Source organism: Pollachius pollachius, assembly GCF_949987615.1.
Source record: "Pollachius pollachius genome assembly, chromosome: 2".
In the NCBI taxonomy this organism is placed as follows: Eukaryota; Metazoa; Chordata; class Actinopteri; order Gadiformes; family Gadidae; genus Pollachius; species Pollachius pollachius.
Genome location: NC_136935.1, coordinates 48,237,608 through 48,253,513, shown reverse-complemented (window position 1 = coordinate 48,253,513; position 15,906 = coordinate 48,237,608). Strand labels below are relative to the sequence as shown.

Below are 15,906 nucleotides of genomic sequence, written 5' to 3'. Positions count from 1 at the left end.
GGGGGGAGGGACAGACCAAGAACCATTCTTCATCTTCCTCTTCTTCTGCTGTCAAACTCAGTAAAAGTCCCAGGGACAGGTTGGCCCCGACGAGTGTTTGGTCTCTGAGAGAGCTCACTGATTTATCTTCCTCTCCTTTCAACACAGGGACGGCTTGGTTTTAATGATAAGCAGCAGTAGAGGAAAAAATCCTTTTATCATGTGCGCCTTTTACAGAAAAACCCACAAAGGCCCGAAACAACTCGTTGCCTTATAAAAAGTTTGGGGAGATCGCTCGCAGGAGTACAAACAACAACACGATGTTTGGACCCGATCGGGAAAAGCGTTGGCCGGGTTCAGACGCGTCTTTTTCTCCGAGCAGACTTTTTTCGCAGCTGGGATCGCCTCTTCGGCCGGCGATTGTTTCAACGCCGCACGCCAGCAGAGCTCATCTGTTGCAGCTTTGTCTTGCAGAGCCTTCAGCCAGCGATACGGCACACAGCAGCCCCTCTCCTCCATGATGTGTACATCGCCTTGGCCCTGACCGGCCCGTCTTCCCGCATGCAAACCAGAAATAATTATGGAGGCGGAGGGGCCGTGTGTGTGTGTGTGTGTGTGCGTGTGTGTGTGTGTGTGTGTGTGTGTGTGTGTGTGTGTGTGTGTGTGTGTGCGTGTGTGTGTGTGTGTGTGTTTATTTATGTGTGTGTGTGTGTGTGTGTTTGTGTGTGTGTGCGCCATGTATGTGTGTGTCTCTCTGTGTGTGTGAGGCGATGCTGGGGTAGGGCGCATCCTTGGTAAGGATTTCAAAGGCATCTCTTTGTTTCAGTTAGAGAAAGACAGGGGAGGGGAACGGAGGAGTGTGTGGCGGGGGCTGTACTGGAACACTGGTTCATGTGGCAGCAGGATTTCTCTCTCTTCTAAACATCTGGCACCAATAACGTCTGGCAGAGGCTCGCTGTACTGTTCTCCGCTGTTCCGCTGCCATGTCCAAATGAACCAACTGCACACATATTCTGCTGCCATTAAAGCCAGACACTCTGCGATCCACGCCCCCGTCCTAGCCCTCATCAACGCACCCCTTCCCCCCTTACTCCTCCCTCAGTCTTTCCCCCAGACCTCCCTTAGTCTCCCCTTAGTCTCCCCCCTCAGCCCCCCCTTATTCCTCCCCTCTCTCTTCAATCACAGAAGAGTGGTGGAATAGAGGGGATGTAAATGTTTATGGGTCTCTCTCTCTCTCGTCTCTCTCACTCTGTCTCTCCGTCTCACCCCTCTCCCTGGTGCTGAACAAGCAGATGTGACTGCAACTGTAACGCTGACGTCAAGGGGCGATGGGGGGGGGTGGGTGGGAGGGCCGCAGACGCAGGCCTCATGGCTTGGGCAACACATCAAAACCTGACTTATAGAGACTTAAACCCCCAACCCACAGGCTGCTCTGTGAGGTGTATGGTACAGAGGTTGGATGTAAAAAAAAAACAACAACCTCAAATAAACATTTTCTTTGCCCCCTCACAAACGTCCTTGCGTAACCGTCTTTGGCAGGAAAGCGTGGAGCGTTTCTAACTGTTTTTGCGATTGCGCCCTCATGATTACCACAGCCGATTCTTATCTGTGATTTACAGAAGAAGGTGGCCTGGCTCCTGGTTTCAGAGGCCCGATGCAATGATACGGCAGAGGAATTCTGAGGACCCAGCGAAGGGCTTTTTGTTGCACAAAATAAAAAAGGTCCCAGCCTTCAAAGACGTACATATTAAGGGCTGCCTTACCATGGAAACAAGAACCAGATGTGAGCTGAGGGGGAGAAAGAAAAAAATAAATCCCCTCTTTCTCGTTCTCTCTGGCTTCGCAGAAAAAGTTCTGGTTGGCCTGAAATATGTTAATCTGAGACACTTGAGGGCCTTATAAAACACACATGCGCCCACACACACACACACACACGCGCACACGCACACACACCACCAAGTACCACCACCAAGTGCTCCAGAGTACCACCAACAGCTCTAACCACGCCAGATCCCGGCGACATACAAGGTTAGACGCCCTCCGTGATCCGCATGATGTGTGTGTGTGTGTGTGTGTGTGTGTGTGTGTGTGTGTGTGTGTGTGTGTGTGTGTGTGTCGACGTGGACACAGATTGCTCGTGGGCACGTAGGCGGCGGGTATTCACCTGTAGTTGCCCTTCTTGCTGAGCTGTTCCTTGAAGTGGCCCAGCGTCAGGCTGTGGGCCTTCATCATGCTGCGGTAGGGGATCTCCTCGCCACAGAAGAAGTAGGTGACCATCAGCTCCTTGGACCTGCATAGACGAGACATGGGAAGACGTTAACAACCCGGGCTTTTGTTTTTGGGGGAGGGGGGAGGTTGGGGGGGCTTTGACTGGCTGCCTAGATGCGTCAGGTGTGATGTTACGTCTTTTCTCATATGAAAGAGCCGCAAATGATTCGACTGGCTGCACTCACAGTGGAATAAATTCTTGAGCTGGGATATCTGGGTGGGAGTGTTCTTATGGGTGTGTGTGTCTGTGTGTCTGTGTGTGTGTGTGTGTGTGTGTGTGTGTAACCAGGATGCGGTCAGAATACTGTATTACAGCGTGTTTCAACCCTAAATGATTAAAAGCCAGGGAAGTTCAAAGCAGTGGCTGTGCTGACTCACGACATCCTCCTTTGAAGGGAAGGGAGAGATCTGGGCGCGTGGGCCAAACACAAGCTTGGAGAAGGAGGAGGGAGAGCGAGTGTGCATGTGTGTGTGTTTTGTGCGCGCACGTGCGTGCGTGGGTGCATGCCGCTGTGTGCGAGTCCATTCGTGCATTCGTGTGTTGTGCCTGTCGCGCGCGTGTTAGTGTGCTTGCATGTGTTCTTGTGTGTGTATCTGTGTGTGTGTGTGTGTGTGTGTGTGTGTCCGTCCGTGTGCGTGCTTACAGGTCTGTTTGAACTGCAGAGCTGGCTGGGGGGGTGCTTCCGCTGGGACAGGCAGCTGTGGAATGACTCCTGTCTCTCTGAAGGCTGCCGCCGCTGGCTGCAGAGTGTCTGTCAGAGAGCGCACAGCGGGACGAGTGAACATCCAGCGCCGCAGCGAGACGGACGGACAAACCCTGCGGGCCGCGGGCGGGATGGGGTGCTTACCTCTGTTTGGGGGGCTTGGACACCTCCTCCAGCCGGCGACAGGCCTCCTCTAGCTGGGCCAGGGTGTTGGGCGGGGGCAGGGGGGGCATAGCGGGGTCCTGGATGAAGGGGTGGCCCGGGTGGTGGCTGCGGAGGTGACCCCCGCTGCCGATGCCGCCGCCGCCCCACGGAGCGTGCGTCCTGCCGGGCGGGGTCTTGGTCGGCGAGTCCACGGGGTGGGACTTCTTCAGGCTCTGGGTGCTTCGGGGAGAGGGGAGGGGGGGGGGGCACACCGGTTAGTTTTTAATAAAAACCTCTTCAGACGCCGAGGAGCGACGGCTTCAGAGAGCGGGGGGGGACAGCGCGCGCGGGAGGCAAGGTCCCTTACCTGTGTGGCTTGTGCTTCCCCTGCCGCTCGCTCTCCAGAATCCACTGCCACACGTTCTGCGAGCGGTGCGAGGTGTCCAGGGGCAGAGGGGAGCCCGACATGCCCTCCTCGAAGAGCTTGGCTGGCCGCTTGGACAAAGTGCTACAGCGGCTACGGAGAGGCAAGCAGAAGGGCGACTCGTTAGGACCGTTTGGGGGGGGGGAAAACCAAAGCCGGCCGCGGCCATGCGACGTGTTCGTCTTCACGCGATCGGTTTGGGGCGGCGGCCCCGGCGTACTCACACGGGGGCGAAGTCGGCGCTGCCTGGGGGGCGGAGGCACTGGACCCTCTGCGCGGCCTCGGCCTCCGTCGGCTCCCTGGGGCGGGGCCCGGCGTGGTGGTGGACGTAGTGGTGGTGGATGTGCTTGGTCCCCGGGAAGGGCGCGGTCGGCGGGGGCGGCGGCGGCGGCGGCGGCGGCGTGTCGCCGCGCTCCGGCGAGCGGGAGCGCGGCGAGTACCGCACCAGACCGGGCGACTGGCAGCCCGGCGTCTTGAGCACGCGCGACAGGTGCTCGTCTAGGATGGCCTGGGGGTCCTCGTCGCACTGCCCGCCGCCGGGCAGAAGGGGGTGGGTCTCGCCGCTCTCGTCTCTCTCCTCCTCCTGGGGGCACACGCGCAAGGACACAAGGCGGAGGGGGTGAGGAGGTGAGGAGGTGAGGAGGTGAGGAGGAGTGCTAGGAAGAGTGGCAGAAGAGGAGGCGGTTCGGGCAGAGCGGGTCTCAGCCGGTTTCGGCGTGTATCCGATGTCTCCTGAAAGGCAGCGAGAGCGCGAGGCTTCATTTCACTTTCTCTTCTGCTGCACTGTTATCCCTGCTAACAGGCGCCGGGTGCGCTTCATCTATAATGAACCTTGGTGCCTGTGCCTCGCGGAAGACACCGGCGCGCTACACACACACACACACACACACTACACACACGCGCGCGCTCATCGGCAGAACGTGCCACTGGAGAGCAGCTAAGCGCTGGCTGTTTGAAGGAACTTTGAGTGTGTCAGGAATCATAAGTTCGAAACTTCCCCCTGCGCACAAAATGGCAGACGACAAGCAAAGGCAAAAAAAAAAGGCAGGCAAGCGGTAATTCAACGCGGCTGCAAAAAGGAAATGGAAGCCCTGTAATTCACGGGGGTTTTGTAAAGTTGAACTGCCTGGGAGTGTATGCGTGTGTGTGTGTGTTTCAGTCGCTCACCTCCTGTATCTGCTGAAGCCTCTCCTCCAGAGTGCTGCGGGTGTCCTGCTCCCTCTTCAGCTTCTCCAGCCGCGCGATGAGCTGGGCGGCGAAGGCCCGGGGCTCCATCGGGGTCATCTCCTTGGGCAGCCTGTGCGTCCTCTGGAGAAGAAGGGGGGGAGAAGGTTAGGAACGCCGCTTCCCACTAGTCGGCGTGTTCAGACACTCGGACCCAGAGTCCGGTTCGACATTCAGCGCCGCCGCCCTCGGTGCCCTTGTCCCACTTCCATCCAGGCTGCTTCCCAAAACGGCGCTCCAAAAAAAAAAAAAAACGGGAATCATCCGGATGCCCTTGCACTCGGCGTAACCCCGACACCCGGGAAAGCCCTTCCGTTCCCCCGCCATCACCCACGGAAAACACCCCTGGTTCCTTTTGGTGCCCGGTGCCCTCGCTGGTGCCAGGGCTTAGGGGCGGGGTATAGGAGTTGGGGGGTGGGGTGGGAGGGAAGTAGAGGCGAGGGGAGGGGGGGGGGGGGGGTGGGCGGCATTGACTAGGGCAGCAGTTGGTCTCGCTCCGAGGGTAGGCTTCCCGCCTGCACCCTCTGCAGCCTGGGCAAGGCCATCAGGCAGGCAGCCTCTGAAGTCAGCGCACTTCAAAGGGCCCTTGTCAAACATCAAACGCACACTAGGGGTGGGAGGGACGCGCGGCCTCAAATCTCCGAATAAAAGCCAGATATCGACGGGGGGGATGGAGGAGGAGGAGGAGGTGGTGGTGGGAGGACGGGAGAGGGGGGGGAGGGGGGTGGTAATGGGGTAAAAGGAGAAATGAGGGTAAGAAGAAAGCGGAAGGAAGACAGAAATGAAAAGGTAAGGTTGGAAGAGGAAGGAGAATAGGAAGAGGTTTTAGGATGTGTTTTTGGGGGAAAGGAATGCATTGTATAGGGGGGGGGGGGGAAAGAGACAGGGAAGCGTGTGTGGGAGGGGGGGGCAGGAAAAGATGGAGTCAAATACCGGGGAGATCTGAAGGGAAGTAGTCATTTATTTCCCGGTGGCACGTGGGGCAGCTCTGAGCTACTCTAAGTCACATTATCCTACATTTTTTATACAATGCGTGGCGGCTGCATTCTCCTCTCTCTCCCTCTCTCTCTGTCTCTCTCTCTCCCTCTCTCTCTGTCTCTCTCTGTCTCTCTCCCTGTGTCTCTCTCTCTCTCCCTCTCTCTCTCCCTCTCTCTGTCTCTCTCTCTGTCTCTCTCTCTCCCTCTCTGTCTCTCTCCCTGTGCCTCTCTCTCTTTTGTTATTTGGCACAGTGGATTTCTTGATTTTGACTCGTTTTTGTTGTTTCTCTCATCTCTTTGCAGAGACGATGAAGGAGGGGGAGAAGAAAGGCAGGCAGGGGCTGCTGGCAAAGGAGCGGCAGCCCCGCACGGGCCCCCGCTGCCTGGGGCTGGTGCATCATGGGAGACAGAGCCATCTCCAAATCAGGAGGGAGACATTAAAGGAAAGGCAAGGGGGGGAAGAGAGAGAGAGGGAGAGAGAGAGAGAGGGAGAGAGAGAGAGAGGGAGAATAAAGAGGAAGAGAAAAAGCATTTGCACATACATACAAACACACACACACACACACAGACACACGCACGCACACCTGTGTCTGGGATACCAATCTGACATGATTTACATATATTTGTTTCCAGGCTCTGTTTCTAACCCAGGCTCTGGCTCTGTGCATCAGGACGGCCCTAAAGGCCGAGACACTCATACAGGCCTTACCCCGGATCGCTCCATAGGGCAGCGGGGTGGGGGGGTGCACATTGCAAGTTGCATTGGTGGGAGTGGGAAGGGGCACTGGGTGACCAAGTGATGGGAGGGTCGGCGCTACTGGGATTGGCGCATCCAACCCTGGAGCGCCGACATGGGAAACGATGGAGGCCTAAGCTCCACTGGCCAGCAGTTAAATAACCCTGAGAGCCTTCCCCTCATCTTCATCACTGAATGCTACTATCACTAGCATCATCATCCTCATTTTTTTACCACGACTTACCCGGTAGGGCGCGCGCGAGCACGGGCGCGTATGTGCGCGCATCGTAACACAATAAGATACATATTGTGTCTTAAAACACGGCAAGAAAAACACAATATGCTAATTATGCCTTTCATTTACCCTGACTTTCATATGAAACGGAGAGGAGAAACTAAATATATTCTGTCACAACATACACACACACTCGAGGCGAGAAGAGAAAAACAGAGGAAAGATATAAAACACAATTCCTTAAGGGAATCAGGACCCAGTTGTCAAGTGTGTAAAAGTTTGAGTTCAAGAGTTTGGCGTGTTTTTTTTTTTTTCTTTTTTAAGGCTGAAAGCAGCGGAATTGAAGGGAGTCGAACTCACAGGAAAGTGGGGTAGGGAGACTAGGCCGTTGATTTTGACACTGCGACACATCTCGCGCTGGAGCTTCTTCTTTGTGCCCTGCTTGTACGGTGGGATCCCATCTCTGTAGAAACGTAGAAAAAAAAGAAGGAGAAAAGTTAGGGATCGTATTTGTGTGGGCAACACGTATTTTTTTTCGATTCAATTGTTTTGCTATTCCTTTTCAGGCGGCGACACTATAAAGGGCTCGAGGTGTCAATTCTATCACATTAGCTCGCTTTCCAACGTTAGCTGGGCTGTCAATCTCTGCGTGGACGAGCGCTCGGGCGAGAGGCGGCGGCTGTGTGATTGAAGTGACTGACACAACACCAGTGGGTAACCACCCACTAGGCTATGTTACGGCTGAATCAAAGGGCTGGAAAGTCCTTGAAGCCCAGGCAACAAAAAAAAGCACATAACAAAAACACACCAGGACAATGGTAAAGATATGCTAAACATCCCAGTGAGGGCTTCAAAAGAAGAGCCCCACTGGCGGAGTTTGAATCGGTCTTCGCGGACATCCCAAAGTGCTTTTGAAATGAGTAAGCATGCCAAAGCTACCGCGGGGTCATGGGTAAATGTGCCCCGATCCACCCAATTCAGCGATTAAAAACAACAGCTCAATATTATTCTTCAAGTTCTAGCTTCCACAATCAGCTGTCGTTTAGGGCGGACCAATTATCTTGGCCTTTTCAGGCTGTTTAGAAGTGACTGACCTCACACAAGCGCTGCTTTTTCCTGCTGCCTCTTTGAAATCTCACACTCACGCACATATGTATCTTCTGCCATCTTAGTTTGGCAAGCGCTCCGCACTGAGCCTCTGATCTCTGCAACATCAAAAGACTGGTTTGTAAGATAAGGTAATGTTTGAAGTTGGTGCAGCAGCATTCCCCAGTGTCCAAGTAAATCCATAAATAAGATATAACCAAAAGGAGAGAGAGAGAGAGAGAAAAGAAGATTCTCCACTCACAGTCAGCCACCCTCCGTCCTCCCACTACCTAAATCCACCTCTTCTTGTTCTGGGTAATTCAACCACACACTTTTAAAAACATGTATTCATATGATGACCCGATGAAATGAGAGGGAACTACCCAGGCGTTTCACTAAAGCGGGGCGGCGCTATACACGGATGATAAGCCCATGAGGATGACTTGAAGGTTTAAAACCACGCCATCAGGTAGTGTGGAAGAGACTGACGGTATCACAGTTCGCTTGTACTAAGCGCCGTGTTCTCACCAAACTCAACCCTTCCGCACGCTACCCTAGAGATGAAGCTGTGGATTCCCACTGTGTCCCGGCAACAGATGGAGAGACAAGAGAGACAAACTCTCCTCAAACTGCTCCACGGTGTGACAGCCAAGAGGAACTGATGCGCTCACCGCCCCTCACAAAGTCTCGCCGAACACCGCTCAACAAAATGTCGTGATTTCAAGACATTTATTTCTTTACTTGACCCCCCAAAATCAATGATTTCTTGATTTGGGGGGTGTAATAACTGAAGCCCCGGACCCTGGAAAGCACAGGGCTGGGCTGGGACCACTTGATGCAGGTGAGAGCGGTGGAAGACAACATCAGACTGCTTCACGGGCCCTTCCTCACTTTATGGGGATCTCCCATTCACTTCTGCAAGTCATTTTTAAAGCAGCCGGCTACTCTCTTATCCCCCTAAGCTCCCCTCGCCTAACAATAGGCTGAAAGCGATTCAGTTAAGCCCTTTATACCCTGTGCACTTTATTTCCTCAGTTCCCTGCACTCTCCACCACCCTCTGCTGCTGGCTCCGGAGCAGCAAGAAGATCTGGCTTAGACTGAGGCGGGGCTGAGGAGGCTCTTCCTTCTTATTTTTGGGGAGGGGGATTTGGAAGTCGGAGGGGTGGGACAGAGAGAGAGTGAGAGGGCGAGAGTGAGTGTGAGAGAGTGGGAGAGAAAGTGGGAGAGAGAGAACGAGAGAGAGTGGGAGAGCGAGAGAGAGAGAGAGTAAGTGAGAGAATGAGAGAGTGGGGGAGAGAGAGAGAGTGGGAGAACGAGAGTGAGTGAGAGAGCGAGTTAGAGAGAGTGAGTGAGTGAGCGAGTGAGAGAACGAAAGAGAGAGCGAGAGAGACAGAGAGGGAGAAAGAGCAAGAGAGGGAGAGAGAGTGAGAAGGGGGGGCGTGGGAGTTCCTCATGCCTGGTGGCCCTGGTGGCCCCCCCCCCCCCCCCCCCCCCCCCCCCCCCCCCCCGGAGAAAGCCTCACAGACACATGATCCCCCAGCATGTTGCGGAGGCCAGTGGCAGGAGAGTGACCCACCATGCGAGTGAGCCTGCTTTCATTTGGTGCCAGCGTTCTCAATGGGTTTTGTCTTGAGGCCCAAATGGCTATTTCCCGGCGCCACCCCCACTAGTCCCTAGCCCAAGCCCCCCCGCCCCAAAGCTCTTCAAAGGGAAAATGTGATTAGATAATATGGAAAAAAGAGGAACAACTTGGGGAGAAAAAAAAAGGCTGTTGTGGCAGAAGGGTGGGTGGTACGGATACATTTCGACTGGAGATGAGGCAACGCCCCCCCCACCCACATCAAGAAATCCCCCCCGCCCCGCCCACAACCTTCTCCCCGTTTCTCTGTACAGCCGGTAACGCACCAGAATAAACTTCAAAAGGCCCTTTGACATAATGAATTTCCCAGCGTTATCTCCCTGGAGGCCCTTGGAGCAACTTCACATTAATAGAATTACCTGAAGTCAATCACAGGGATAATTAAAACACATTACAGACCATTCTTTCCCACACAACCCCGTGGTGCGGTAGTACAACCCCAGGAATGGGAGGTTTTCCAACGCATGGTCAAACCGTTCGACCAAACTCGCGCCACGGCGGTTTGTCAAGGAAAGTTTTGGAAATGAAAACCCGGAGCGTTGTAGGTTCAGCGCCTGGTGGAGGCTGTGTTGTGTTGTGTCGTGGTGGTTGGGATGCCATTCGGGGGACTTTTCAGATTAATTTGTCCCAGTGATGATGGGATGAGGAAAAGGTTGTGGGGGGGGGGGGGGGGGGGCGGACTTACACACTACTGTCCGTCATGGACATGGAGTCGTCCGTCATGGGCGTCGCTGGAGATCTCGCTGTCGTTGGCACTGGGTGGCGGGAGCGAAGGCCGTAGCCCGAGTTGACAAAGTAGGGACTGGCAGGGTCTCCTCTCCGGTGGGACCTGGGACAAGACAACGGGAAACACGTTAGGAAAACTGGGAAAACTTGGAAAAGCCCCATCAGTCTTTCAAACCGGCCCTGTCGGCAGTTTTGGAAAAATGTGCAGGAGAAGCGTGAGGTGAAGGCGTGATGAGTTTGTTGTTGTGATGCGTTGGAGGCCGACGTTCTGTTGCGTTTCGGATTTTGTGCCGAGTATTCCGGTGTAATTAGATCACTTTAACGAGACTTGGGGGGGCCCTCAGGAATGTGACGACAGTATCAGGAGGTTATGTTCTCTTGTTTCTGTTCATTCTCCCCTCTCTTTCATGCCTCCCTCCCTCCTCCTCCCCAAACATGCAGGGGGTGGGAGCTGGGGGGAGGAGGGCGAAGGGGGAGTGAACTCCATGGTTGTGAATGAGCAGCCCCACTTCCCTCCTCTCTATTCCTCTCTATCTCCCCTTTCTTCTCCTGCTTCTTCAGCCTTTTGTTTGGCCACGGCCCCTACTCCCGCACTTTTTCCACTCTGAAACTCTCATTCTTCCTCTCTCCCCCCCCCTCTCTCTCCCCCCCCCCCCCCTCTCTCTCTCTCTCTCTCTTGCTCTCTGCTTTGAGGGGGGTTTCTCTCCCCCTCTCTCTCTCTCCTCTCTCTCTCTCTCTCCCCCTCTCTCTCTTCCTCTCTCTCTCTCTCCCCCCTGTCTCTCTCTCTCTCTCTCTCTCTCTCTCTCTCTCTCTCTCTCTCCCTCTCGCTCTCTGCTTTGAGGGGGGTTTCTCTCCCCCTCTCTCTCATGTCTTCTGGGCTCCAACCAGGGGGCTGCTCTGTGTTCCCTCCCCCTACCGATATCCCTCCACCCCACTGCCTTCCCTTTCTAAATACTCTCTCACTCACTCACACACACACACACACACACACACACACACACACACACACACACACACATAATCTCTCCCTCTCTCTCTCTCTTTCTACTCTCTCCTGCTGTGTTGCATTCCTGCTCCAGTCGTGGAGGGGGTGGACAAGGAAGAAGGCGGGGGGTTGGGAGGGGGAACTTGAGCTTTAAAGAGAGTGGAGAGGAAGGAGAGAGAGAGAGAGAGAGAGAGAGAGAGAGAGAGAGAGGGAGAGAGAGAGAGAGAGAGAGAGAGAGAGAGAGAGAGAAGGGGAGAGAGAGACAGAGAGACAGAGAGACAGAGCGAGACAGAGAGAGAGAGAGAGAGACGGGGGGGGCAAGGAGGCCCCTTTCTTTATGAGAATGCCTACTGCCGGGAGAGGAGAGGAGAGCCCCAGCATGACTAAAGCCCTAGGCCCCCAGCTCAAACCTGACCTTTGGAAGGGCACCGCGAAGAGTCAGGTATTTAGCACAGCTGGGCTCTGCGCACTACCCCCTCCCTGCTCTCCCTTTCTCCATCTTTTCCTTTCTTTCTTTTCTTTCATGCCCACCCCCGCCTCACACCACCCCCTCCCTCCATGTCTCCCCTGCTCTCAAGTTGTTGTTTTACTCCGGCAGATATTATTTTTTTGGCCAAAATGGGAGATTAAAGCACATAATGGAACAGAGAAGACAATAAGGAAAACGGCCGAAACAACACGCAGACACACACACACACACTGATAAATACACTCCCACACAGACGCACGCGCACACAGACGTATCTTGAGCAAAGTGGGCCTGGCGGCTCAGGTTACTAAGCTGAGTTGTTAGCGTTGTGCTTCTCTATCAGTTTAGAGGAGAGGGCTGGACGGCTTTCAAACGCACGGGGAAAGAAGGGGGGAATCGAGGCTGTGGCAAAATTAGTTCCACGTGTTTGAGATGGAAATTGGTTGACCTGTAGAGATGGCGAGGGGCAGGGTGAAATGAAAGAGGGGGCGAGAGAGGGAGAGAAATAATAAAAGGGGAGTGGGAGAGAGAGAGCGACAGAAAAGCCTCTCCCTCTCTCTCAGTGTCTCTCTCTCTCTCCACACACACACAGACACATGAAACACAGAAATGTTGGGGACCACACCAGGAAGCGGAGGAGATGCCCTCATGTCAACAAACCCACAGAGCCTTCCCAGTTCCTGTCCCGACAGGGCTACTCTCAAAGCAGAAGCTTGAAACAAAGAAGGCACACTACCTCTCTGCCCCACACGCCGGCTCGTTGGCTATGATCTGTCGTCGGCTAAAATTGACATTCAAATCGGTTTGCCTTCTGTTTGAACTGAAGCCGCCGCAAACATGACTGGGATTTTTCTTTTTTGCAAAGAAGCGATTTTAGTAATGGCACGCCTTTTTGACACGCATTTCACACCACAATTTGGCGAATAATTGCTTAGGTTGACTGGACTTACATGTCAGGGAAAGCGCAGATTATCTGTAAATTGCACTTTTCCTAGCAATCGCCAGAAATGCCCCAGACATTGTCCAAACACTTGGATATAATAAGGTCCAGATGTAAGGCTCTCTTTATGGCATGGACACTGCAAACGGCACGCTGCCATGGCAACTTTGAACCTGCTCTTTGATCCGCCACTCCATTATAAACAACACCTCTTTTTGTTTTTTTTTTATTGTTCCTAACTAATAGTTTTAAATCAGTCGGGGGAGAAAAAGTTGGACGAGAAAAACAACACTGAGTGCTTTCCAGAAACAATCCCCGTTTGATCTCTGCCCAAGATACAGACAACTCTGGAGAGCAAAAGTTAGTGTGAGTGTGTGTATATAAGAGTGTGTGTGTGTGTGTGTGTGTGTTCGTGTGTGTGCGCGCGCGTGCGTGTGTTTATGTGCGTGAGTTTTCCCTCATTCTCACTCTTCATATTGCGTGATAAGCTTGGAACAATTATTTACACCAGCCTCACAACTGGAGCAGTCAGTGCTGGGCTTGTGATTCTGAACGCATGCCTGGAACGTGGAGGAAGAGTGCTTTCAGTTTCAAAGCACAGGAAACTTGAGCAAACCAGCAGAGGGCTGCTTGTATTACTTAAACACCTCCCTCCCTCCCTACCACCCCCTGACTCAACTCCGAGACAGAGCGCACCAACGACACCATGTCGCTCTAAATTGGAATTGAAAATCATACATGCACACATACAACGGGCTTGTATGTGCTTAATATCTTAATAGAAGTAGCTGTACCAATGGAGGAAAATAAAATAAATGTGCGAGTTATGTGTATGACGCTGAACAATGATACCACACAGGACAGTGAGACGTGATGACATACACCTCGTTCCACCAAACTTATTAAAAGGGCACGGGGGTCAGGTGACGGTGATGGGCTCACCTGCATCCCTGGTCCAGCATTTCAGCTGCTGTCCGGATCGTCGCGGTAGCCCTCAGGGAGTTCGCCGAGAGCCCGACGACGGACGCCAACGTTTTCGCCTTCAAGTCACTGCAACTCCACTCCTCTTCCTCCATGAGAGGAGGAAGGTATCCACACATCAGCCGCAGGCTCCCGAGACCACTGTGGTCTGCATACGCCGCACTCTCGCAGCCGTTGCGCACGTATTCGAGGTATATATCAGACGTCAAAAACATCTGGTACGCGTTCTCCTCCATGGTGGACTGAATTTCCGTTTGTGCTTGATCAAACATCGCAGAGTCTATCTGTTGTTTCTTAATACTATCCTTTATGAACGTCTTGGTGGCGGGCTTCAACTGCTTGGAAACGACGCTGTTGTTCTCGACGTACCGCTTAAAAATAACTTTGGCGACTCGCAGCGTTTTGGTATCCTTTAAGTCCATTTGCCTGAAGCCATTGCAGGCGAACCAGAAGTCCAAAGTGTCCACGCATTTCTCCCGCTCCAAAAAGTTCCTGAAGAGCAGAGCCCCGTCCTGGTCGCTCAGGAGAAAATGCAACGACTTGGACCACCGGACGAGAGGCGAGTCGGGTGACGCGCTGCCCTCCGGCTCCCCTAGTCCATCTTCGTTCCGCCTCGCCGTGGTGGAGCCGGGAGACACGGAAGGTACCTCTTTAATCACCTTGTTCGCAGCCCTCATTTTGGAAGCCTTGCTCGGGTTGTGGCATGACGCCTCTCCCTCCTCCCCCGGTACCGGAGGGCGAGGAGCATCTTCTCGGAAGCCACCGCTGATGTGCTCCGTAAGCGCCCTGCTCATGGCTCCAGCTCCGGGTTGCTGTGTGCGAGTGCCGTCGTGCCTGCACTGCACTGAGCTCCGGCAGTAATCCTTCTCACTCTCTAAAAAGCAGCGGGGGTGCGTCTCAGCTCCTCTTCACTCTGCAACACAAAGTATTGATCTAATCAAAGCCAGATCCTGCGAACTTCAAAGACAAGACATCAAGTAAACAGTCCTTTCAAAACCCTCGACGGGGTCCACAGAGAAGGAGAAATATGAAAGAGCCCTTTCCTTTCATTTATCTATTTATAATCTAAATAGAGAGATCAACTGCACCCTACATTCTCGATAGGCGTTGATCTGTCACATCAAAACGTCTTTGACAAGAATAACCATTTCACAAAAACCCTCACAAATACACAGTCGCCAAAGTGTGGTTTACACGTGTTTTCCTAACGAGTCCGTGTCATAGACTTCAACTCCAATTAATTACCCAATCTGCTCCGAACGACTGTATCCAAGTCCTGCCTGGATTACGCACGAAAACCCACGTTTCCCCACTTAATATACATTTGTACTCCTGAACCCGATTACGCACGAGTGTAGCCTTCTACCTCGGATACGACAAATTATTCAACTTCAGCTATAATGAGAGTTCCTCCCAGGAAACCCAAGCCCCACTACGCGTACATGTGAGCGATCAATAGCTTTTGTAGAAAACTAACGACAGCCACCCAGCAGCGTAAGCCAAGGTATCTATCGTCAATTCGTTTTAACTACCGGTACGACAGCAGTCACCTCTCCGTTGTGTTAGTAGCCTACAATCACTGGACACTAAAACATATGGAAACCACAATCCATATAAGTAGTGCAGTGATTCCACAATATGCATCGGATGGTCAGCAAAAAATCCTTCACACAGTCTGCAGCGAGCATGCAACAATTCTAACTATCCCACTATCAACCCCAAAAGACTGATCTCCAAACCAACGGGTCGCGCGTAAAACCCACCAAATCACATACCATTTCAGAACAGAAATCCAGAAAAATAGATTATTCCATACGAGTAAGGACTCCGACGATTGAAAGGGAAGAAAAATCCAAATTGTACATCCAAAAAACAAAAGTGCAAGGAAGAAATAGAGAGAGCCTGCGCCTCTCGACACGCGTCTCGTCTCTGGCGGCCAAAGTAGTGAGGTTTAATGTACCCTGTCCCATTCAACGACTGACCTCGGAGGAGGCAGGCGCTGTTCCTATGTAGATCAGCGGTGATGGAAAACATCGGAAGCAGATGAAGGAGGGGTGTGTGTGTGGGGGGGGGATCCTTCTTTAAGAATAGCTACAACATCCCACTTTCCAGCTCCGAGACGCGCACACAGACCATAAACACCCTATAGTCTGGTGTGCGTAAATACGCGCGGCTCAATAAGTAAGCTTCTTATCTATCTTACCGTATTTTTTTCTCGCCCACAAACAAGAAACATAGCCTACATTTCATCGACTTCAAAGCGCGGGGAGCAACACATCAAAGTGGCCATTAGAGGGGGCCTGTGGAACAGTTTTCTTTCAACTTACCATCGACGGAGCGTAGTAGTAGTGTCCCTAACGTGAGCGTAGCAGCCACAAAGTGCTCCAA

General features: G+C 53.1%; 1 protein-coding gene across 1 annotated transcript in view; it reads right to left on the bottom strand.

Moving 5' to 3' along the window:
- The window catches only part of LOC307091939 (axin-2-like), a 19,025-nt gene extending 3,545 nt beyond the window's left edge, over positions 1-15,480 (bottom strand). The window contains 13 exon segments of the mRNA XM_079758784.1: positions 2,144-2,269; positions 2,892-2,999; positions 3,096-3,335; positions 3,463-3,612; positions 3,744-4,102; positions 4,687-4,827; positions 7,052-7,154; positions 10,103-10,140; positions 10,142-10,174; positions 10,176-10,193; positions 10,195-10,246; positions 13,480-14,431; positions 15,294-15,480. Coding sequence (XP_079614910.1) covers positions 2,144-2,269; positions 2,892-2,999; positions 3,096-3,335; positions 3,463-3,612; positions 3,744-4,102; positions 4,687-4,827; positions 7,052-7,154; positions 10,103-10,140; positions 10,142-10,174; positions 10,176-10,193; positions 10,195-10,246; positions 13,480-14,312 — 2,201 coding nt within the window. The 5' untranslated portion in view covers positions 14,313-14,431; positions 15,294-15,480.
- Positions 15,481-15,906: the final 426 nt, after the last annotated feature.